Below are 23,819 nucleotides of genomic sequence, written 5' to 3'. Positions count from 1 at the left end.
GTTATTTATTTTATGCATCGCTTATACTTGGCGCTAACATGGGTCCTTTGTCCTGATCTTGTTTACATTCTGATTGTGGCCACTTTTTCAGACATGCGTCGACACATGGTGCTAATGTTTTTTATCCACCCACTGTCTGCATTGTGACCAGATTTCCCTCTATGCTAATTATTTGTCAGATATTATTTCAAAATGTATATTTTTTAAGACATTGATGCCATAAGTCCATGTTGCCACCTGTCAATGATTTTAGAAGGCAGGAAAATTATGGAAATAGTTTTACTCCACATCTGTCTACACATGAGATATCCATACACATTGTGTACCTGATTACCTCCTGAGGTGGTCAAGAAGATCAGATCACAATGTGTTTTTTTTTTGTCTACACCTGTCAAAACATGTGGGCACAATCAGAAAGTGAACAAGATTAGGACAAATGATGCATGTTAGCACCAGGTATAAACAGGGCTTTAGACAGCATAAACTGTGTTACAGCCCCTCTAGGTGTCGAAAGCGCTCCACAGGGATGCTGGCACATGTTGACGCCAATGCTTCCCACTGCTGTGTCAAGTTGGCTGGATGTCCTTTGGGTGATGGACCATTCTTGATACACACGGGAAGCTGTTGAGCGTGAAAAACCCAGCAGTGTTGCAGTTCTTGACACAAACCGGTGCACTTGGCACCTACTATCATACCTCGTTCAAAGGCACTTAAATCTTTTGTCTTGCCCATTCACCCTCTGAATGGTACACATACACAATCCATGTCTCAATTGTTTCAAGGCTTAAAAATATTTGTTTAACCTGTCTCCTCTACACTGATTGAAGTGGATTTAACAAGTGACATCAATAAGGGATCATAGCTTTGACCTGGATTCACCTGGTCAGTCTGTCATGGAAAGAGCAGGTGTTAATAATGTTTTTTCTCTCAATGTATGCTAGATGACATGAGATATAGGGCTGGGGCAGGGAGGCAGTAGTGACTGAAACACCTGACAGAGTGCCTTTTCATCAACTCTAAAGTATATGAATCTTCCAGGTAGACTTTAAAGGGGTAACAAATATTTATATGAAGATGTAATTAATAACACACACACAAACAATGCCATTGAATGCTCCTGTTCTGTCTCCTCTCATGGCTGCCACCAAACTACTGGCTGCTGGAGCCACACAGCTCCATTATATGGCCAACAGCTCCACTGTGTGGGGATGCAACTCCGTTTTCCATATTTTCAGATTCTAAAGGATTCAATGTAATTCCCTAGGTTCTAATATGGGTTGTTTTTGCTCCGGAGCATCCTCCAGATCTGCACACTTTGGCCTACGTGTAAATAAAAAGTAAGAGGCCAAATGTGTTGTTACTGCCTCCATCTGAAATCTGAACAAACTGTAAATTGCTGATTCATGTGATATACAGTACATGTTTTACAATACAAATGAACTTTCATATAAAAATATAACTTGGTAATGTATTGTTTCAAAAGTCTTATTTCTGATTTTGGTGTCTGTATACTGTCAAGTTGAGAAAGAGAGAGCTGTGCGTGTCCATGGCAGTGTGAAGATCCCAGAGCCTCCTCACCCTTCCATTCCCACCCAGCTACTGCCCTTGTTGCTCCTCTCCCCTCCCCCTGCCTGGCTGCCTCCCTGGCCATATTTTTAAGGCTTCTGTGAGATAGTAAATAATTCAGTCAGCGGCGCTGCGTACAGGTCCTAACGTGGGGAATTGCAGCCTCACTCCCGCAGTCTGCGCTCTGACCGCAGCTCTAGGGAGAACACACACACACATCCAGGGAAGCTGCAGAGCACACACACACGCACACAGTGAATATGCCCTCTCTCTGGCTCTGCTCTCTCACTCTCTGCTTCTCTCTCTTTTGATCTGCCTCTCCAAATCTTCAGTCATTTGAAATCTCAGCATCAACACTACTACTGCTGCTGCTGCTACAAGATAACCAGAGAAAACACAACTTCTTGAGGCTCAGTAGTCTTTGTCACTAGTCCCTGTCCATCTGTCTATCCAAAGAGGAAATATGCTGGATGCAGGATCGAGAAGGGTCCTGGGATGGCTGAGGCTGTTGGCCGGCCTAAGTCTGCTTCTCTGCCTAGTGGGGGAGACAGGGGCCAAGAGGGTCCCCAAAATCCCCCGCTGTCCTGTCACCTGCTCCTGCACCAAAGACAGTGCCTTCTGTGTGGATACCAAGGCTATCCCCAAGAGCTTTCCCCCTGGGATCATCTCTCTGTGAGTACAACATTGATCACTCTGTCTGTTTCTGTATACTCTCTCTGCTTTTTGGTCTATTCCTTACATTTCCTTCCAAAATGATAAAACCAGCTGTTGATAATGTACCTAAAGACTTACTAGATGGAAGATCTGTGATGTCATGCATGGTTTTTACAGATTACTTAATAATTCATGGACTAGCCTGTTGACCTTACATTAGGCTACACTTTTACAACAAGGTCATTTGGGCTTTACAATATATTCTACTGTCTGGTTTCCAAAAGCTTATACTGTATAAAATCACTGATCCTTTTTTGGTAACTTCTTCAGTTATACCACGTTATCTTTTCCAAACAACAGTGAACCGTGTCTCTGAAAATGCCATTATCAAGAGAGCAAGATGGTGTTTGTGCTCCTCAAGAACGTGTGTCTGATTTTAAAGAGACTTAAGAGAAAGAAAGGAGCAGGTTCACCATGGCCTGTGTGTTTTGATGGACAGGGCTAGGTCAGCCACGACATGCTAATGAAAGATGACAAATGGGCACTTTGTGTCCCTGTGCCTCAGTCTCTCCTCATTCTTGGACAGAAGTCAGGGGGAGCTGGCAGAAATTAGACTACATTGATTGGAGTAGAGCAATGGGACGTGCCTTAGCCCTCCTGGGAGAGACACTTACAACAGATTCACATCTCACAGCAAAAGACATGCATGTCCTCCAAGGGATAGTAACCTTACAAAGGTTAGATAAATAGCACGCAGTAAATGGAATGACAATAATGTAATAGATACTGTAGCATAGGACTCAGTATGGTTACATTTTAGTTATATGTTTACTTTGATTTTAGTTGATATTGATGCAATGTATTATCTTTCTGTAATTGAACATAATGTTCTTGTATTTAAAGAGCTTGGGGAATTGAAGAGCACAAGCACTACAAGGTGGAGGTAGCCTCATTTTAAAGTGATGAATACACGAACCTGTGAATAAAGAAACTGTGTGTCCTAGTTTCAAAAGATTACAGAATGAGCCACATGAGCTCTTGGTAAAACATGCCGTTCTGCATGTTTAGTTCTGTCAATAGATTGACTGTGCCTGGGGACTTGGGAGGACATTCCCTTGCAGTCTCTGACCACTCATATTGATTAGGTGGGATGCAGCACCAACATCCATCAGGCCCTAACAATTCTTATTTCTCCCCTTCAAATGTACAAAAACTAAAAGTCTGTGACCAGATATTTTTTTTACCAAAAGCTATGCTCATAAACATGTTATTCTCATGAATACATCAGACTTCACAAAAACATATGTGGCTGACTGGCAACATATACACATTTAGCGTGGAACAACAAGCCCTTGTGCACAATGGGGGTTGGATTTGATATAATAAGCATGATGACATTGACTTAATGTTAGTTGATAGAGCCTGGATGATAAGTTGATTGTCTGTACTTCTCAGGACAATGGTGAATGCAGCCTTCACTACAATCCCAGAGGGAGCCTTCTCCCACCTGCACCTGCTGCAGTTCCTGTGAGTATTCATGCATGTCCCATCATCCTATCCTCACCCTTCCTGTCTGAGGTAGAGGAATTAGAGCAGTCTCAACTTAACTTCTGTGGCTTGGGTCAATGAAAATGCTAAACATGTTCTCTCCAAAACACATCTTCTGTACAACAACAAAAACTCAGCTCGACCAATCTCGCTGGTTGTTTTGGAGACAAATCAGGATAATAGATGTTGGATGGCTAAACATATACAGTGCATTCAGAAAGTATTCATACCCCTTGACTTACTCCACCATTTGTTGTGTTACAGTCTGTATTCAAAATTGAATAAATCAAGAAAAATCTCACCCATTGACACACAATACCACACAATGACAAAGTCAAAACATGTTTGTAGAAATTGTAGCATATTTATTGAAAATTATATAGAAATATCTCATTTACATAAGTTTTCACACCCCTGAGTCAATATTTTGTAGAAGCACCTTAGGTGGCGATTACAGCTGTGCGTCTTTTTTTGGTAAGTCTCAGAGCTTTGCACACCTGGATTGTAAAATATTTAAGTCATTCTTTTTAAAATTGTTCAAGATCTGTCAAGTTGCTAGAAAGCCATTTTCAAGTCTTGCCATAGATTTTCAATCCAATTTAAGTCAAAACTGTAATTAGGCCACTGGAACATTCAATGTCATCTTGGTAAGCAACTCCAGTGTAGATTTGGCCTTGTGCTTTATGTTATTGTCCTGCTGAAAGGGGAATTCATCTCCCAGTGTCTGTTGGAAAGCAGACTGAATCACGATTTTCTCTAGAATTTTGTCTGTGCTTATAGCTGTTCCATTTATTTTCATCCTATTTCCATTTTATTCAACCCTAATCCTTGGCAATGACAAGCATACCCAAAACATGATGCAGCCACCACCATGCTTGAAAATATGAAGAGTGGTTCTTAGTGATGTGTTGGATGTATCGCAACATAACACTTTGTATTCAGGGCAAAAAGTGTATTTCTTTGCCAATTTTTTTTTGCAGTATTATTTAAGTGCCTTGTTGCAAACAGGATGCAATGTTTAGAATATTTTTATTCTGTACAGGCTTCCTTCTTTCACTCTGTGGAGTAACTACAATGTTGTTGATCTATCCTCCGTTTTCTCATATCACAACCATTAAACTGACAATTGGCCTTATGGTGAAATCCCTGAGCAGTTTCCTTCCTCTCCAGAAACTGAGTTAGGAAGGACGCCTTTATCAGTGGAGGCTGCTGAAGGGAGGGTGGCACACTAATGTCTGGAGTGGAGCCAATGGAATGGCATCAAACACATATAAACCACGTTTGTTTTTGATACCATTCCACCCATCCTGCTCCAACCATTACCAGAAGCCCGTCCTCCCCAATTAAGGTGCCACCAATCTCCTGTATCTTTGTAGTGACTGTGTGTCCATCCAAAGCCAAATTAATAATGTCGCTGTGCTCAAATGGATGTTCAGTGTCTGCTTTTTAATTTGTTACACATCTACCAATCGGTACCCTTCTTTGCAAGCCATTGAAAAACCTCCCTGGTCTTTGTGGTTGAATCTGTGCTTTAAATGTCCTACTCGATTGAGGGACCTTACAGGTAATTGTATGTGTGGGGTACAGAGATGGGGTAGTCATTAAAAAATTGTTAACCACTTATTAAACACGGAATGAGTCCATTCAACTTACTATGCGATTTGTAAAACACATTTTTATTCCTGAACTTATTTAGGCCTGCCATAATAAAGGGGTTGAATACTTATCAACTCAAGACATTTCAGCTTTACATTTTCTATTAATTGTAAAAAAAAAAAAAAATAATCCACAAACAAAATTCCACTTTGAAATTATGGGTTATTGTGTGTAGATCAGTGACACAAAATATACATTGAATCAATGTTTTATTCAGGCTGTAACACAAAATATGGAAAACGTTCAGGGGTGTGAATACCTTCTGAAGGCACTGTAATTAGATAAGAAGTACAAGTTGTGAAGTAACATTTGTTTGACAATACAATCACTATAAATGTCTTGAAATAAACTGTTATTGAAAACAGTGGTGACATGGCATTAGTGAGTAAAGTGGCTCTGTATCAGTGTCATCACCCATGACTGACTCCCTTCAGTTCTCTTCTATTTAAACAATGGCTTATCTGTCTACGCAGATTCAATGGAGTGTGTGTGTTAAGATTAAGTGGTTTCAGTTTATATTAAAGCCGACCCATACTATGTATATTGAATACTTGATCGCTGCCTTGAAATTGAATACTTCTTCCTATGTCCACTTCACACGAATTCAAGTGATTTATTTGTTACTGGAGGAGATGCTTTGTACACTAATTGTGTCCATTTGCAATCAAGTGTAAATAAATACACATTTACAGTACCGGTATTGAGTAATATGTCTTCTAACCTCTCCAGCAGTATTTTTCTGGACATTAAATGGAAAGTGAAACATTTAATTCCAGTGTTTTGTAAACCTCTCCATTTCTCTACCTTTCTGCAGTCTTCTGAACTCCAATACCTTCACTGTGGTTGCTGATGATGCCTTTGCAGGTCTGTCACACCTGCAGTACCTGTAAGTGTCCTATTTTGTGCCTTCATTCAGTCACAGACATACACACATGTATGTATGTATGTATGTATGTATGTATGTATGTATGTATGTATGTATGTATGTATGTATGTATGTATGTATGTATGTATGTATGTGTGTGTGTGACTATATACAGTTGAAGTCTGAAGTTTACATACACTTAGGTTGGAGTCATTAAAATTCATTTTTCAACCACTCCACAAATTTCTTGTTAACAAACTACAGTTTTGGCAAGTCGGTTACGATATCTACTTTATGCATGAAACAAGTAATTTTTCCAACAATTGTTTACAGACAGAATATTTCACTTATAATTCACTGTATCACAATTCCAGTGGGTCAGAAGTTTACATACATTAAGTTGACTGTGCCTTTAAAAAGCTTGGAAAATTCCAGAAAATGATGTCATGGCTTTAGAAGCTTCTGATAGGCTAATTGACATAATTTGAGTCAATTAGAGGTGTACCTGTGGATGTATTTCAAGGCCTACCTTCAAACTCAGTGTCTCTTTGCTTGACATCATGTGAAAATCAAAAGAAATCAGCCAAGACCTCACAAAAAAAATTGTAGACCTCCAAAAGTCTGGTTGATCCTTGGGAGCAATTTCCAAACGCCTGAAGGTACCACATTTATCTGTACAAACAATAGTACGCAAGTATAAACACCATGGGACCACGCAGCCGTCATACCGCTCAGGAAGGAGACGCGTTCTGTCTCCTAGAGATGAACGTACTTTGGTGCGAAAAGTGCAAATCAATCCCAGAACAACAGCAAAGGACCTTGTGAAGATGTTGGAGGAAATAGGTACAAAATGATATATATCCACAGTAAAACGAGTCCTATATCGACATTACCTGAAAGGCCGCTCAGTAAGGTAGAAGCCACTGCTCCAAAACCGTCATAAAAAAGCCAGACTACGGTTTGCAACTGCACATGGGGACAAAGATCGTACTTTTTGGAGAAATGTCCTCTGGTCTGATGAAACAAAAATAGAACTGTTTGGCCATAATGACCATCGTTATGTTTGGAGGAAAAAGGGGGAGGCTTGCAAGTCAAAGAGCACCATCCCAACTGTGAAGCACGGGGGTGGCAGCATCATGTTGTGGGGGTGCTTTGCTGCAGGAGGGACTGGTGCACTTCACAAAATAGATGGCATCATGAGGCAGGAAAATGATGTGGATATATTGAAGCAACATTTCAAGACATCAGTCAGGAAGTTAAAGTTTGGTCGCAAATGGGTCTTCCAAATGGACAATGACCCCAAGCATACTTCCAAAGTTGTGGCAAAATGGCTTAAGGACAACAAAGTCAAGGCATTGGAGTGGCCATCACAAAGCCCTGACCTCAATCCTACAGAAAATTTGTGGGCAGAACTGAAAAAGCGTGTGCGGGCAAGGAGGCCTACAAACCTGACTCAGTTACCAAAATTCACATTCTTAAAATAAAGTGGTGATCCTAACTGACCTAAGACAGGGAATTTTTACTAGGATTAAATGTCAGGAATTGTGAAAAACTGAGTTGAAATGTATTTGGCTAAGGTGTATGTAAACTTCCGACTTCAACTGTATATGCTCAACAAACATTCTATCTGAAAGGATGAGGAAGTGGTGTTACAATGAAAGATGACTATGGTGTCCAGTCCTCAGTCAAACAAGGAAAGCTCAAGTAACATTGAATATTGAACCTCCTCCTACGAGAGACTAGTCTTCCTGCCTTTGTGGGGCCTGATAAAGCTGAGCATGCCGTTTTGTTAATTGACAGGAAGTTGGCCACCAGGAAATATTAAGTTGCTGATGCCATCACATTTGCTGCTTTCCATGTAAGCAATGCATTAGGCTCCATAAAGTGATTGTGTGGCTCTGGCTGCAGCCCAGCCCCAGAGCTCTGCAGCACCCAGCCAGCTCTACCCGAGGTAGCTCCTCACTGTGAATGCTAATGAACTCATATCTTCATATCCAGTGCTGCTCCAAATGGGAGACTGACTGCAGGCTGGCTGAGCTCACACTGTGTAGCCCTGGGATGCCTCACACATCCAGAATGAAGACAGAGAATGCACCTGTAGCCAATTGTCACTTGTAGTCATCTTTCATCATTCCATCAACTAAAATTATAGATTCATCATCCTAAAATAAGGAGATGTTGGTGATATGATGAGAAATTCTCATGTGTGCATTGTTTTGTAGAGATTAATTGTGGTTGTCATTTGTGTAGTACAGGTAGTTCACAGAGCTATGTTCGCATGAGTAACTTAAGCCAAATATTGTCTAATCGACAACTTGTTTGATAGTTGGTAACATTTGCACAGTAACATTATTTTAGTTTCTAAGTGGCTCAGTTCAAAGTCCAAATAGCTGAACTTTGATACAGGGCTCAGACTATATTTATTGCTGAACCCATGTAGAGGCACTCTACTAACTATCTGATGACAGGGCAGTTTTGCCAATAAGTCAATTCTCGATTTTAAGTATACCCAAGAGACGTACACCTGCTACGTTACCTTCATTAGAAAAATGTGAGCGGATGATTAATGGTTGTTTTGGACGCTTTGCACCATAGCCAGTAAAAGATTCCATCCCCCTCTTTTCTTTACAACTTGGCTTATCCTCAAGGTTAGTTCCGCTCTTACTGCAGACAGTCCAGCCAGCAGCCAGGTCCGTTCCCATTATAGCTGCTTAAGATTCAGGAAGCATTCCCTGGCAGCTAAATGAAATCTCTCAAAGTTTGCAGGACATGTTCCCCTTAGTAACAGGCTTTTGAAGTAAATAAATAAGGGAAAGACGGAGACACAATCAAATATCACACTCTGAATATGGAAAACAAGGCTGTGTACTGTCCATGAGTGACATGGCAATGTATTAAAATGGTCTTGATTGAATTACAGTACCAGTCAAAAGTTTGGACACAGATTCATTCAAAGGGTTTTCTTTATTTTTACTATTTTCTACATTGTAGAATAATAGTGAAGACAGATATGAAAAAACACATGGAATTATGTAGTAACCAAAAAAGTGTTAAACAAATCAAAATATATTTTAGATGTTAGATTCTTCAAAGTAGCCAACCTTTGTCTTTATGACAGAAATAAAGAAACCCTGGAATGAGTCGGTGTGTCCAAACCTTTGACTGGTACTGTATGTTGGAAAATGACCCCCAGTTCTACCACAAAGCATGTTTTTTATTATAAGGATCTTGATTATCATGATCGCTTTCTTCAGAAGTCTACTATCTATCTGTGATACAGTATATTGACTGATCCTGTGTCTCTGTATGCCCATCAGATTTATAGAGAACAATGATGTCCAAGCCTTGTCAAAGCATACCTTCAGAGGGCTCAAATCCTTGACTCACCTGTGAGTACATCTTCTGACTTTTTCTCTGTAAATATCAATGGAAGGATACTAGTTACGCATTGCATGGACATGTTATGATTATTTTTTTTTTCTTCTTCTAATTCTTATCTCTGTCTCTTGTAGTTCTCTGTCAAATAATAACCTGCAGTTCCTTCCACGAGAACTCTTCAAATATCTTGATATTTTGACAGACTTGTAAGTACACTACTTTTTGAAAGGGAACACGTTAGCCTTATCATAGGTTTCATCTTGTGATATGTTTTCGAAACGAGTAACTAAGTTATTACCATGTTATTACAACTTTATTCAGCGCTGTAATTGAAAATGCGCTACCAAGAATCCTTACTACAGACAGTTTTATAAGAACTGTCATTCTATTGTTCTGTGTGTTATCCAGAGACCTGCGGGGTAACTCGTTCCGCTGTGACTGTAAAATCAAGTGGCTGGTGGACTGGATGGAGAAGACCAACACCTCTGTCCCTGCCATCTACTGTGCCAGCCCATTTGAGTTCCAAGGCCGCAGAATTCATGATCTCACCCCACGAGACTTCAACTGTATCAGCGCAGGTTTGCCCCCAATCATCTTGAAATGAATTTCACAGGACAGCGAGGCACTTAATTGATAGATTGATAATCCTCATTGCTCTCTTTCCCTGTAGACTTTGCAGTTTATGAGACTTTTCCCTTCCAGTCTGTGTCAGTGGAGTCCTATGAATTCAACGACAATCAGTTTGTGGCCTTTGCCCAGCCTGATACTGGGTTCTGTACACTGTTTGTATGGGATCATGTGGAAATGGTCTTCCGGAGGTACCATAATATAACAGGTAAGTTTCTCCTTTTACTTCAGTCTTTTTTAATATAACAAATCATGCCACAAGACAACCAATGCATTCAACTGTTATCACTTAATTATAGACCAAGGGATTTTACATTGTATCTTTAAGTACACAGAGGAGACTGAAGTCAGCTAAACCTGCTACTTTCGGCTTCTTTGTTTCTCCTAGCTCGCTCCGCTGTCTATTGCAAGCCTGTGGTCATAAACAACACTCTTTACATGGTTGTGGCTCAACTTTTTGGAGGATCCCACATCTACAAGTGAGACTTATTCCAATTCTTTATCATTGATTTGTTCATTTTCCTAGCCATTGGCACTTTTCCATTAAGACTTACCCACACACCAGCGAGCCACCAGTGTTTTATGTTATTGTAAGCTCTGGTGTAATTGTGTTTCCATCAGAGTATGACACTTAAGACTTCCCACTGGGCACAGACGTCAATTCAACGTCTATTCCACGTTGGTTCAACGTAATTTCATTGAAATTACGTGAAAACAGCGTTGATTCAACCAGTGTGTGCCCAGTGGGTTGTGGCGAACACAATCAACAACTTATGCATCATTCAAGACTGTTGATTTGTGAGAAGGTGTTAAAGTTCAGTTATCAAGTGTTATGTAAATGACAGCTGAAAAGTACCAGCCGCCTGGCTTGGCCCCAAGTTAGAGCAGGTCTGCCGGAGCCATGGCCCAGTGAGACACGGGTGCCAGCCCTTGTAGATGGAAACAGAAAAGTCTGAACCTTTTGGGTAAAACACTGGGGTAAATCCTTATTGAAAATGTGCCAAAATTGTGTTACGATTAGATGTTTGTGATGATGATTTCGGGATGGCTGACCTGATTGACACCTTTTCAGGTGGGAAGAGGACCCACAGCGATTTGTGAAGATCCAGGACATTGACACCACACGTGTGAGGAAACCCAACTTTGTTGAGACCTTCCAGCTGGATGATGAGTGGTACTTTGCCGTGGCAGACAGTTCCAAGGCAGGCTCTACGAGCATATACCGCTGGAACAGCAACGGTTTCTACTCCCATCAATCCCTTCATCCCTGGCATCGTGACACCCATGTGGAGTTCCTAGATGTGGAAGGGAAGCAGCGTCTCATTCTCTCCAGTGCCTCCCAGCCCCCAGTGGTTTACCAGTGGAACCGCAGCCTGCGCCAGTTTGCCTTTCATTCCCAAATCACTGAGACTTTCGACGTGCAGATGGTCAAGCATTTCTGGGTGCGCAACGTCCTCTACCTTTGCCTTACACGCTTCATTGGTGACTCCAAGATTCTCCGATGGGAGGGGCAGCGCTATGTTGAGATTCAGACCTTGCCCTCACGTGGCTCCATGGCTGTGTATCCATTCACTGTGGGTCCCCGCCAGTATCTTCTCCTAGGGAGTGATTTCTCCTTCTCTCGAGTTTACCTGTGGGATGACCTCACCCAGCGCTTCCAGCCCTTCCAGGAGCTCAACATGAGAGCACCCCGGGCCTTCAGCTTGGTGTCAGTGGACAACAAAGACATGCTGCTGGCAGCCAGCTTTAAAGGCAACACCCTAGCCTACCAGCACCTAATAGTGGATCTCAGTGCCAAATAGACCAATCCAGCCGAATCTACAGTATGAGACCATTCATTAATCTGTGCTGTTCTTGTGGAGAAGACATCTAAGCCATGCAACTAAATGCCTGTTAAATTGGCAAAACAAAATGTAATAGTACTAATGAACAGGAAATGCATGATATTTTCTGATGTGTCTGATTGAATCAATTAAAACTAGATGTGTAATGACAGAACATATCACCATAAGTAATACATAGTACATCACTATGCAACATCACTACTTACTTGACCTACCATTCATTTATGCTATGTGGGAAATATAATGGGAGGTTCCAATGCAGATATAGTACAAATATAAGTAACATCAGATTATGTGAAATGCATGTGCATCTACTGAACTTTTCTATTGGATGTTATAAAATCCTTTAATTCATGAATATCAATATAGGAAAATAACTGTTCACATCAAATAGTTGGACATTCTATGAAATGATAGTTAAGATATTTTGTTCAAAGCAATACTGTAATCTGCATGCCATAATGTTCTCTTTACAGTAGATAATCTTTTATAAAATTATTCTGTATACATTTTATATTGCATCAAGGTAATAATAGCAATACGTGTTAATAGGTTTCGCTCTGTTGATCCTGAATGATACCAATATATTTTTGTTTAATTACAATGCATGTGTACATGGAAGGTTGTCAAGCTCCTGTCATCACCGTGTGTATGTGTGTGATATATATGTAGTTGTGATGTCTTCACTATTATTCTACAATGTAGAAAATAGTTAAAAAATTAAGAAAAACCCTGGAACACCTACTCATTCCAGGGTTTTTCTTAATTTAAAAAAAAAACTATTTTCTACATTGTAGAATAATAGTGAAGACATCACAACTATGAAATTACACATATGGAATCATGTAGTAACCAAAAAAGTGTTCAACAAATCAAAATATATTTGAGATTCTTCAAAGTAGCCACCCTTTGCCTTGATGACAGCACACTCTTGGCATTCTCAAGCTTTGGACTGGTACTGTATATATTTTTGAAATATCTACAAGCCTGTTTTTGCTTTGTCATTATGGAGTATTGTGTGTAGATTGATGAGGGGGGAAAAACTATTGAATCCATTTGAGTAAGGCTGGAACGTAACAATGTGGAAAAAGTCAAGTTGTCTGAATACTTTCCGAATGCACTGTACAATACTGTTCGTTGCCTTACATTTGTTTTGGACTTGGGGACTGTGAAGAGACCCCTTGTGGCATGTCTAGTGGGGTAAGTATGTCTGTCAGAACTGTATGTTATTTTCAACAAAGTAATGTTTCTCATACAAACAAGAAGTGATGCAGTCTATCTTTCCTCTACCTTGAGCCAAGAGAAACGAATGCATCTTGTTGATATTAGCCCTCTGTGTGAATGCTGCTCACATTTATATAACCAGACAATACTCAAGATGTGATAAAACCAGAGCCTGCAGGACTTGTTTGGTTGAATGGGTTGTTAAAAAAAGCAGAGCACATCTTTATCATAGTCCTCCCCATCTTTACAACAACAGAATCAATATGCTTAGACCATAACAGTTTACCTTCTAAGGTAAAACCAATAAGTTTAGTCTCCGCTACTTGCTCAATAGCCACATTACTCATTATCAGATTCAGCTGAGGTCTAGTACTTATGGAATTATTTGTACCAAATGCAATGCTTGTGGTTTTGGTGCATGCTTATTGATAACTGGAAGAATGCATCAAGTGCAGCATCTGGATGCTGATCATTACAGGTAATTGTAAATAAGAATTTGTTCTTAATTGACTTACCTGTATAAATAAAGGTGAAATAAAAAAATGAAATAAAAAATATCTTCATAAGAATCACTACAGAACTTTTTGTATGATCTCTTATTGGCTCACACTATTTTAAGCCCAGCCTTTGGAACCCTGACTTTTCTGGATATAGCTACTATATTATGGTCACTACATCCAATTGGTGTGGACATCGCTTTATAATAAAGTTCTCCAGCATTAGTCACATTTATGTAAAAATAAAATAACTTGTTTCAACATTACTCTTCGAATAGCCTATACCGGTATATACACATTGTTAGTAGGATATTATGAGTGTTGTGATTGTATGGTCCACTACTGTATTTTACCCTTACCACCATGGAAGGGGGTATAGTGTGATCAGAGTCTGAATTACAGGGGGCCCAGGGGGGACCAGACCCCCTGAATGAGTCACGAGTCCCCGTAAATGCAACAAAGTCAACAACAACAAAAAATGGGGGGGGGTCTCTAAATAATACTCATTTAACCATTGGGTCGTTTCACCTCAAAAAGCACAGAGGATTTTGACACCCATCATCTCAGATTGTTCTGAAATCGTTTCTGTAGTTAGTAACAGGTATGATTAGCATTCCTGAATTCAGCATTTTAATTTATAGGATTCAGATAATGTTGTGATCTATTTATTAAACACAAGAGACCAGCAAAATGGATAAAGGTGTGGTGATATTGCAGGAACTGTGGCAGCTAGTGGTCAAAACCTGGTACTTTCACACTACTTTATGGTAAATAAAGCAAGCGACTTCCAAATACTAATTTCTCAGAACAGGGGGAAAAAACATCACCAGATTCATAGGGAATACATTACATCGTATGGAGAAGCAATACTCCAAGCCGCAGCTTCATACTACTTGTCAAACAGAGAACTGAAACTTTATACTGGTTGTTGGAATGGGTTGTGCAGGGAGCTTATTGGCATTTGCCAAAAAAAATGTATTCTTCATGTCTTACTCATTGGTAGGAAAATGTTTGGTCCAAATCGTATATTCGGTACTATATTTATTGAATATTATCTGAATCCTATAAATAAAAGAAATTGCAAAATTGGGTGTAATCAATCTCCGGAATACATTTTAATTTCAACAAAATTATGTTTCAGGAATGCCAATCTTACCTGTTTGTAACTACAGAAACAATTGCAGAACAATCTGAGATGGTGGTTGTCATGGCTTGCTGAAATGACATGGAACAACTCCATTCTCCTATTTGTTTAAAATGCAATTTGTACAGCTACAGTGGTAAATTAGTGCCTGTCATACGTGTTACCCTGAATCAACAACATAAGTGTTAATTAGTATTACAGAGCTCAAGAGTAACATTTTCCCCTGGTATCACTGGTGCCACTAACTTTTACAGTTGGTAGCACCAGCACATAATTTGGTTGGACGGACCAAATCATGAGTAATGATCTTATAAAGTCATACAGAGTGCTTTATTAAGAAGTATAATAAAAGAAAACTGAGATATTCAAGAAACAAGTTGTTTCAATTAACATGTCCAAGCAGGAATGCAAGATATTTTGATATGCAACATCATCCAGTGATTGTCATGAATATTTAGTATAGTTGCTATATTTGACTATCAAAACAGTAAATGACTGTAATAATAATAATAATATATTGAATGCATTAACAGAAATGACCATAACCAAACACACATTGCAGATTAGAAATTATGGAAATGAACGGTAAATGTAGGCTATGTAATGGGGAATTGAGACACAGCAAATAATGCACACAATTAAGATAGGAAACAATGAATACCCACGAAATGGTGGGAGATGGCACGTCTCTCCAAAATGCGCTTTGTGCATCTGAGCCACAATCCCTATATTCAATGGATTAGTCCACTGAGGCAGGCTATCACGCCCTGATCTTTCACCTGTCCCTGTGATTGTCTCCACCCCCTCCAGGTGTCACTTATTTCCCTCCACTATGTGCTCCGGGACATGCTAAACTGTTTTGTGTTCGTTTACCTTGACGACATCCTGTTTTTTTCCCGATCTGCCCAAGAATATGTACTTCATGTCAGACAGCTCCATCAGTGCCTCCTGGAGAACAAATTTCTGGGATATGTCATTGCTGAGGGCAATGTTCAGATGGATCCTGGAAAGGTGAAAGCAGTGGTGGATTGGCCTCAACCAACATCCAGGGTGCAGTTGCAATGGTTTCTTGGTTTTGCTAACTTCTACTGCTGTTTCATTTGGGATTACAGCACCCTGGCGGTCCCCCTCTCCGCACTCACCTCTCCCAAGGTACCGTTCAAATGGTCTCCAGCTGTCGACAAAGCCTTTGTGGACCAGAAGCATCGGTTCACAACAGCACCCATCCTCATCCATCCGGACCCCTTGCATCAATTTCTGGTGGAAATTGATACTTCGGATGTTGGAGTGGGGGCCATCCTGTCCCAGCGATCTGTCCAGGACCAAAAGCTTCATCCCTGTGCCTTCCTGTCCCATCATCTCAATCCTGCAGAGAGGAACTACAATGTAGGCAACCGAAAACTCCTGGCAGTTAAGATGGTGTTGGAAGAGTGGAGGCACTGGCTGGAAGGAGCAGAACAGCCATTCTTGGTCTGGAACGACCATAAAAACTTGGAATATCTCCGTACAGCCAAGCGCCTCAACTCCAGGCAGGCCCAGTGGGCCCTCTTGTTTACTAGATTCAACTTCACCATTTCCTACCGCCCAGGGTCAAACAATGTGAAGCCTGACGCTCTCTCCCACCTATACAGTTTCTTTGCCACACCCTCGACCTCTGAAACCATTCTCCCTACCTCATGCCTTGCTGCCACTGTGGATTGTGGTATTGAGAACCTGGTTCACGAGGTGCAACGTTCCCAGCCTGGACCTGAAGGGCCCGGCTAACTGGCTGCTTGTCCCTAACCCAGTCCGGTCACGGGTCCTGGAATGGGCTCATTCCTCCAGGCTGACCTGTCATCCAGGGTCCGGTTGTACACTAGCCTTCCTCCGACATTGTTTCTGGTGGCCCACAATGGTTCCTGACGTCTCTGCCTTCGTCGCCGCATGCACAGTGTGTGCTCAGAACAAGACTCCACGGCAAGCTCCTTCTGGCCTCCTTCAGCCACTACCGGTCCCTCATCGTCCCTGGTCTCATATCTCTGGACTTTGTCACTGGGCTCCCTCCGTCTGATGGCAACACTGTCATTCTGACGGTAGTCGATCGGTTCTCCAAGGCCACCCATTTCATCCCTCTCTCCAAACTACCTTCTGCCAAGGAGACGGCCCAGCTTATGGTGCAGCGTGTCTTCCGGCTCCATGGACTCCCAGTAGACATGGTCTCCGATCGGGGTCCTCAGTTCTGGAAGGCATTCTGCACTCTTATTGGGTCGTCGGCCAGCCTGTCATCCGGATTCCATCCCCAAACCAACGGTCAGTCGGAGCGAGCCAACCAAGACCTGGAAACTACCTTGAGATGCCTGGTCTCAACCAACCCCACTACCTGGAGCCGGCAACTGGTCTGGGTGGAGTATTCCCGGAACACCCTTCCCTGTTCTGCCACGGGACTCTCCCCTTTCGAGTGCTCCATGGGTATCAGCTTCCACTCTTCCCGGAACGAGCAGGAGGTCAGCATACTCTCGGCCCAGATGTTTGTCCGTCGCTGTCGATGTACCTGGAGAAGAGCCAGGGTGGCTATTCTCAAGACCAACTCCAGGTATCGTCGACAAGCGCACCGTCACCGGACCCCAGCTTTCCGCTACCGCATTGGGCAGAGGGTTTAGCTTTCCACTCGGGACCTGCCCCTGCAGGTAGAGTCCCGCAAGCTGTCTCCCTGTTTCATTGGTCCTTTTCCCATGTCTAGAGTCCTTAGTTACATTGCTGTCTGTCTTGTGTTATCCCGTACCCTCCGTATCCACCCTACTTTCCATGTGTCCAGAATTAAGCCTGTGTCTCACTGTCCTTTGACTTGTTTCCAAGCCCATCCCTCGCTAGCCAGCGTATACGGTGAGATGCCTCCTGAGGGTTCGACCACGGGGCAGGGGTTTCCAGCACCTGGTTGACTGGGAGGGTTATGGCCCGGAGGAGAGGTGCTGGGTTCCTGCTAAAGACATCTTGGAACAGGCCCTCATTGCCGACACCCCGGTCAGCCAGGTATGCATCCAGGTAGGATGCCAGGTGGCGTCCCTGGGGGGACGGGGGTACTGTCACGCCCTGATCCGTTTCACCTGTGATTGTCTCCACCCCCTCCAGGTGTCACTTATTTTCCCCAGTGTATTTATCCCTGTGTTTCCTGTCTCTCTGTGTCAGTTCATCTTGTACGTTTAGTCAAGTTAACCAGCGTGTTTTTTTTCCTTTTCTATTCTCTTTTGCTAGTCTTCCCGGTTTTGACCACTGCCTGACTCTGGACTACTTTCCAGCATGCCTGATCATCCTGCCTACCCTGCCCTTTAATCTGCCTGCCCTTCGGTGCCTATTGGACTCTGAACTGGTTTTGACCTTTTGCCTGTACACGACCATTCCCTTTTGGATTAATAAACATTGCAAGACTCCAACCATCTGCCTCCTGTGTCTGCATCTGGGTCTCGCCTTGTGCCTTGATATAGGCAGAGCCCCATTTGTGCATTCAGAAAGTATTCAGACCCCTTGACTTTTTCAACATTTTCTGACGTTACAGCCCTATTCTAAAATGTATACAATTAATTGTTTTCCTCATCAATCTACACACAATACCACATAATGACAAAGTGAATATAGGTCAAGAAATTTTTCCAAATAAAAAATAGAAATACCTTATTCACATAAGTATTCAGACCCTTTGCTATGAGACTTGAAATTGAGATGTTTCTACAACTTCATTGGAGTCCACCTGTGGTAAATTCAATTGATTGGAAATTACTTGGAAAGGCACACACTTGCTATATAAGGTCCCACAGTTGACAGTCAGAGCAAAAACCAAGCTATGGGGTCGAAGGAATTGTCTGTAGAGCTCCGAGACAGGATTTCTCCCGAGTGGCGCATCGGTCTAAGGCCCTGCATCTCGGTGCTAGAGGCTTCACTACAGACCCTGGTTCTATCCTGGGCTGTATCACAACCGGCCGTGATCGGGAGTCCCATAGGGAGGCGCACAATTGGCCCAGTGTCGTCCGGGTTAGGGGAGGGTTTGGCCGGGGTTGGCAGTCATTGTAAAATAAGAATTTGTTCTTAACTGACTTGCCTAGTTAAATAAAGGTTACATTTTTAAAAAAGGCTACAAAACATTTCCTAACACACAACAGCTGAGAGCTGGCTGCTGCTGAGTAGCTACTAGTTAGCTAGTTAATTATCTTTAGACATAACTTCAGTGGAGAGGGGATGAAACATTAGCTAACATTACATGTCAGTTACACTACTAACTCAGCACTGGGAATATTTTTTTCCCCCTTTTTCTGTTAAGTCAAACATGTCAGTTACACTACTGGCTCAGCACTGGGAATACATTTGTTTTTCTTCTGTTAAGTCAAACAGCAGTTACCTTGCCAGCTACATCAGTCAAATAAAGAGCAGCCAGTTTCTAATCTGCTTGCTTTTACATCTCTGAGAAAAAGCACAACACAGAGACAGCAGCTGCTGCACCATGCTGGACAGAAGCTTTGCCATATAAAATACATATTTGTGTGTGTGTCAATTTCTACCAGCCCACCCAAATTTAAAAAATGGTCCAGCCATTGATGATGGCCAATCCGCGCCTTCAGTATTCAGAATCTGACCAGCGTCTCCGCTCTGACCCGGTCATGTCTAGATGGGATACAGTTTATGTTCAATTTATGTTAATATTTTTTTTGTTGCATTTTAGCTAACCCTAACACACTTCTCTTAACCTGCTACGTTAATTCACCTAACCTGCTAGTAGCAGGCTGCTACTCAAAGTATATTTTCACATAAACTGTATAACTTCTAGACAAAACCCTCGCTGCTGACTGTGAACCTTGTTATCCCGACCATCGTGAACATGCGCAGAAAAAGCGCAAATCTGACGTTTGAGGAAGTTAGCTGCTAGCAACAAGCTAACTTCAAAACAACATGTTGTGGAGCACACAGCAGGCATTGGTTAGTTGTTTGCTTTGTGATCATCATGGTGAAAATATATCATAGACTACTCTAGTGTAATTGGACATGTCTGAGATTGAATTTACTACGGAGCTCAGCTTGATAGCCTTGGTCAGCTGATGACGTTGTTGTTATTCTGCCTGCTAGCTAGCTATGCATTCCACACATTCTCTGTGTCTTTTGTTCTACAGAAATGGTTCCATCAAATCTTGGGGAAGAAATGTCTACTGAAGTAACGTTGCCACCTGAGTGGGAGGACGATGAACGGATGAATTTCCTATTCTCTGACTTCAAAGAAAACCGAGATGTCAACACAAAAGATTGGGACAGTAAAATTGATTTCTGGACATCACTCATTCTTAAAATCTGCCGAAGTCGCGGAACCGTCTGTTTTAATTTGCAAGAGCTGAACAAGATTTTTCAGAGAAAGGGATTTGTACCTTTGGGTTTGGGTACTGTGATTCAGTGCATGGCTAGGTAAAATATCAATGCAATGCCATCTGCTAAAGTGTGAGAAAAACATAACCTACCTAGTCCCACTATCCTTACCTTACTTGTCTGTATTCCTGGCAGGTGCGGCAAGATACAAAGGGAGTCAGAGTTTGCAGCAAATGTGGACTGTGGGTGGGTGTCTTGGGGTTTTGGCCTGTTGCTGGTGAAGCCTTTAAAATGGACCTTTTCAACTCTTCTGGGTAGCAGTGGGGTTACTTTGGAGGAGTCGTTTGTGGTCATTGAACTGGTAAAGGTGTGTATAGCTAATTAATTAATTCAAAACATGACCATGGGGCTAGCAGGTTTATCCATTTAACAGTAACCTTTTATTTTCTGTATGTTTCCTTCAGGAAAAGGCAGCAGAATTGCTTGGTGTCTACTGGAGTTCCCCAGTGGCCAACTGCTCTCTCCTGTCCTTCCAGGAGCTCCAGACACTGTCGTCCCATGTCTGTATTGATGAGAGTACCCTGTGTATGGCTCTGCTACAGCTGCAGAGGGAGAAGCAGGTGACAGTATCACTGCATGAAGGCGAGAAGGTGAGGATATGAGAATGCTTAATTGAAGTGAGCATATTATTAGGCTACATTGTAGGCTGCAGTAACTCAGACCATTATCCATGAGATTTCACACACATTTTTATGAGGATAATGTCACTGTATCAATGTGTTGCATTGAGCCAATGTTTTGTTTGTTTTCACAGATTGTTAAGTTTTCTCAGCCAGGACAGGACCGTGTGTCTTTAGTCAGTGATGTGGACCTAGGCATCTACCAGCTACAGCGCAGTGAGAGACTGCTTGAAGTGCGGGTGGAGGCATTGGGTCTAGAGGCAGAGAAGTGAGTCCCTGACACATCATTTAGCGTTGTCTCGTGCAGTGTCTCTAATCTTCAGTCTTACATTTTTTGGGGGGGTGAGTTCTGCTTGTGCTCTATTGTCTTTTTGTAGGTGCAAAGAAGAAGCTAGGGTGTTGCTACGCGAAGGGAAGAAATCTCAGGTATATTTACAATCCTCTGATCCTGTGTTGACTTTTTGTCCTGCACCAAAACTCAAATGCTATCTGGGAAACCTCAATACATTTTTCTCCCCCAGGCCCTGAGGTATTTGAGAAGCCGAAAGAGAGTCGAGAGGAAAGCAGACCGCTTAAATGCCCAGCTGGAGAATGTGAAGGGAATCTTGGACAGGATAGCAAACTCGGAGACAGACAAACTGGTGAGTATGCAACAACAAAAGATCTAGCCAAAACAGAGCAAGCACTAAAGTTAACCTAAAATTTGCAATATGAGTAATTTGTGGCTGTTGTCATCACTCTTCTTAGTTCTACATGCAGTAACTAAGGTATTCTGTTCTCTATGCCTCTTTCTGCTTGCCTCTATAGGTGATACAGGCATATCAGGCTGGAGTGTCAGCCCTGCGACTCTCTCTGAAGGATGGGACTGTAGAAGGAGCTGAGAGCCTTGTGGATCAAATCCAAGAGGTCAGACTCTTCTTCACTGGGACTGCATTTAGTTGCTGTTACTGACAGTGGTGTAAAAATGCTTTGAAGTACTACTTAGGTAGTTTTTGGGGGTATCTGTACATTACTATTTATATTTTCTACAACTTACTTCACTACATTCTTAAAGATTTTTTTTTTCTTACTCCATACAATTTCCCTGGTCATCCCTACTGCCTCAAATCTGGCAGACTCACTAAACACATGCTTCATTGGTAAATTCTGTCTGAGTGTTGGAGCGTGCCCCTGGCTATCCGTAAAAACAAGAATGGTGCCGTCTGGTTTGCTTAATAAAAATGATTTGAAGTGATTTTTACTTTTGATACTTAATTATTTTTAAAACCAAATACTTTTAGTAGTATTTGTATTTTATTGGGTGACTTTTACTTGAGTCATTTTCTTTTAAGGTATCTTTTACTTGCACTCAAGTATGACAATTTGGTACTTTCTCCACCATTAACTATTAGTTGTTGCATGTCCACATCAATCTAAATGTATTTTCTTGCCGTTTGGTATTACAGTTGTGTGACACTCAGGATGAAGTGAACCAAACTCTGGCTGGTGGAGCGCTCAATTCAAGTATGTCCTATCCCATATTATATATCTACTTGGTTGTAGTGCCTAACTTAGACATTTTCATAATTACATTTCCAATATCCAGAGGGTCTGAGAAATGATCAATTATCCTATTGATATTTGTTTAGCGGATGCCGACACAGACGAGCTGGAGGATGAGCTGAGATCTTTATTGGAGAACTCTACTCTGGATAGGCCTTCCACACTTCCTGAAGTACCGTCACACCCTCTTTCACCTGTCAGGGAATCTGGTTCCCTTTGTGATGATCTGCTGTGTGCTTTGCCCTTAGTCCCTCAAAGCCAATTCAATATCACAGATGAGGAACTGGACAAAGAGCTGAGCCGTCTAACCCTTGCAGATACATGTATGCCTCTCTTGTTCCTTTATCTTTAAAATACTACCTCAAAAGAGGCTACTGAAGTAACCTTTGTTTACGCATCACTCCCTTAGGTCTTCAACAAAAAGATCGTACCTCGCCAGTGAAGAGGGCTGAGTCTGCACAGTGACAACACTAATAAAAGAAGTCAACTGCAATATTACCATGACCTTCAGTGTTTGACCACAGTGATCAAAAATAGTGTGATCTGTCTTTTGTAACATGCTTATCGATGTCTCTGATCACTGCGATACACTTTTAAAATGTACTTATGTGGCCTTTTCGAAGTTAATTTATCATTCACTCTAATAAAGATATCGGTAACAATCATGATGCCAAATTATAAAGCCACTATTTCAGATTGACTAATGAGGTTGGGTTGTATGATAACTATGCCAAATACAGTGCATTCGGGTTAGTATTCAGACCCATTGATGTTTTCCACATTTTGTTACATCACAGCCTTATTCTAAAATGTATTAAATGATTTTCCCCCTCATCAATCTACACACAGTACCCCATAAGGACAAAGTGAAAATAAGTTTGTGGAAATGTTTGCAAATGTATTAAAAACAGAAATACCTTATTTACATAAGTATTCAGAACCTTTGCTTTGAGACTTGAAATTGAGCTCAGGTGCATCCTGTTTCCATTGATCATCCTTAATGTTTCTACAACTTGAATGGAGTCCACCTGTGGTAAATTCAGTTGACTGGACATGATTTGGAAAGGCACACACCTGTCTATATAAGGTCCCACAGTTGACAGTGCATGTCAGGATTGTTGGCGAGGTAGAGAAAGAGCGGTTCCAGCTAAAGGTGGATCACGGACAGAGCTGGTGGAAGTCAAGGACCCTGGGGAATAGACCCTGAGAGCGCACTTGTTTGAAATTGAAATGTGTTGCGGTAGTGTTTGAAAAAGAATAACATCAAGCTGA

General features: G+C 41.7%; 2 protein-coding genes across 3 annotated transcripts; both read left to right on the top strand.

Moving 5' to 3' along the window:
- Nucleotides 1-1,703: 1,703 nt before the first annotated feature.
- LOC106585567 (leucine-rich repeat LGI family member 3) lies at nt 1,704-13,942 on the top strand. Its single transcript, XM_014171937.3, has 9 exons — nt 1,704-2,238; nt 3,676-3,747; nt 6,239-6,310; nt 9,607-9,678; nt 9,802-9,873; nt 10,076-10,245; nt 10,338-10,502; nt 10,683-10,773; nt 11,367-13,942. Exons 1-9 carry the CDS (start codon nt 2,030-2,032, stop codon nt 12,094-12,096), a joined length of 1,653 nt encoding a protein of 550 aa, XP_014027412.1. The 5' UTR covers nt 1,704-2,029; the 3' UTR covers nt 12,097-13,942.
- Nucleotides 13,943-19,824: 5,882 nt separating this feature from the next.
- On the top strand, nt 19,825-23,468 carry LOC106585569 (charged multivesicular body protein 7). Of its 2 annotated transcripts, none has more exons than XM_014171940.3 (11): nt 19,825-19,947; nt 20,139-20,424; nt 20,521-20,692; nt 20,790-20,975; nt 21,140-21,273; nt 21,383-21,431; nt 21,527-21,646; nt 21,813-21,911; nt 22,451-22,508; nt 22,634-22,870; nt 22,957-23,468. In XM_014171940.3, the coding sequence occupies exons 2-11, from the start codon at nt 20,141-20,143 to the stop codon at nt 23,010-23,012; spliced, it is 1,395 nt and encodes a 464-aa protein (XP_014027415.1). In that variant the 5' UTR covers nt 19,825-19,947; nt 20,139-20,140; the 3' UTR covers nt 23,013-23,468. The 2 variants fall into 2 exon arrangements, with proteins under 2 accessions (XP_014027415.1, XP_014027414.1); XM_014171939.3 differs by having other exon boundaries at nt 21,353-21,431.
- The last annotated feature ends 351 nt before the right edge of the window (nt 23,469-23,819 follow it).

The sequence above is a fragment of the Salmo salar genome, chromosome 24 (genome assembly GCF_965601325.2).
Source record: "Salmo salar chromosome 24, fSalSal1, whole genome shotgun sequence".
NCBI classification, from domain to species: Eukaryota; Metazoa; Chordata; class Actinopteri; order Salmoniformes; family Salmonidae; genus Salmo; species Salmo salar.
Note: the sequence above shows the minus strand (reverse complement) of the source record. Positions and strands in the feature narration are given on the sequence as shown.

What these genes read in the sequence shown, in the direction of transcription:
- LOC106585567 (XM_014171937.3), top strand. Translation starts at nt 2,030, where the DNA reads ATGCTGGATGCAGGATCGAGAAGGGTCCTGGGATGGCTGAGGCTGTTG. An exon ending in CTGTCACACCTGCAGTACCT is followed by an intron (nt 6,311 to 9,606) that starts GTAAGTGTCCTA and finishes TATGCCCATCAG; the next exon opens with ATTTATAGAGAACAATGATG. An exon ending in CTTGATATTTTGACAGACTT is followed by an intron (nt 9,874 to 10,075) that starts GTAAGTACACTA and finishes TGTGTTATCCAG; the next exon opens with AGACCTGCGGGGTAACTCGT.
- LOC106585569 (XM_014171939.3), top strand. Translation starts at nt 20,141, where the DNA reads ATGGTTCCATCAAATCTTGGGGAAGAAATGTCTACTGAAGTAACGTTG. An exon ending in ACTCGGAGACAGACAAACTG is followed by an intron (nt 21,647 to 21,812) that starts GTGAGTATGCAA and finishes TTGCCTCTATAG; the next exon opens with GTGATACAGGCATATCAGGC. An exon ending in TCTAACCCTTGCAGATACAT is followed by an intron (nt 22,871 to 22,956) that starts GTATGCCTCTCT and finishes TCACTCCCTTAG; the next exon opens with GTCTTCAACAAAAAGATCGT.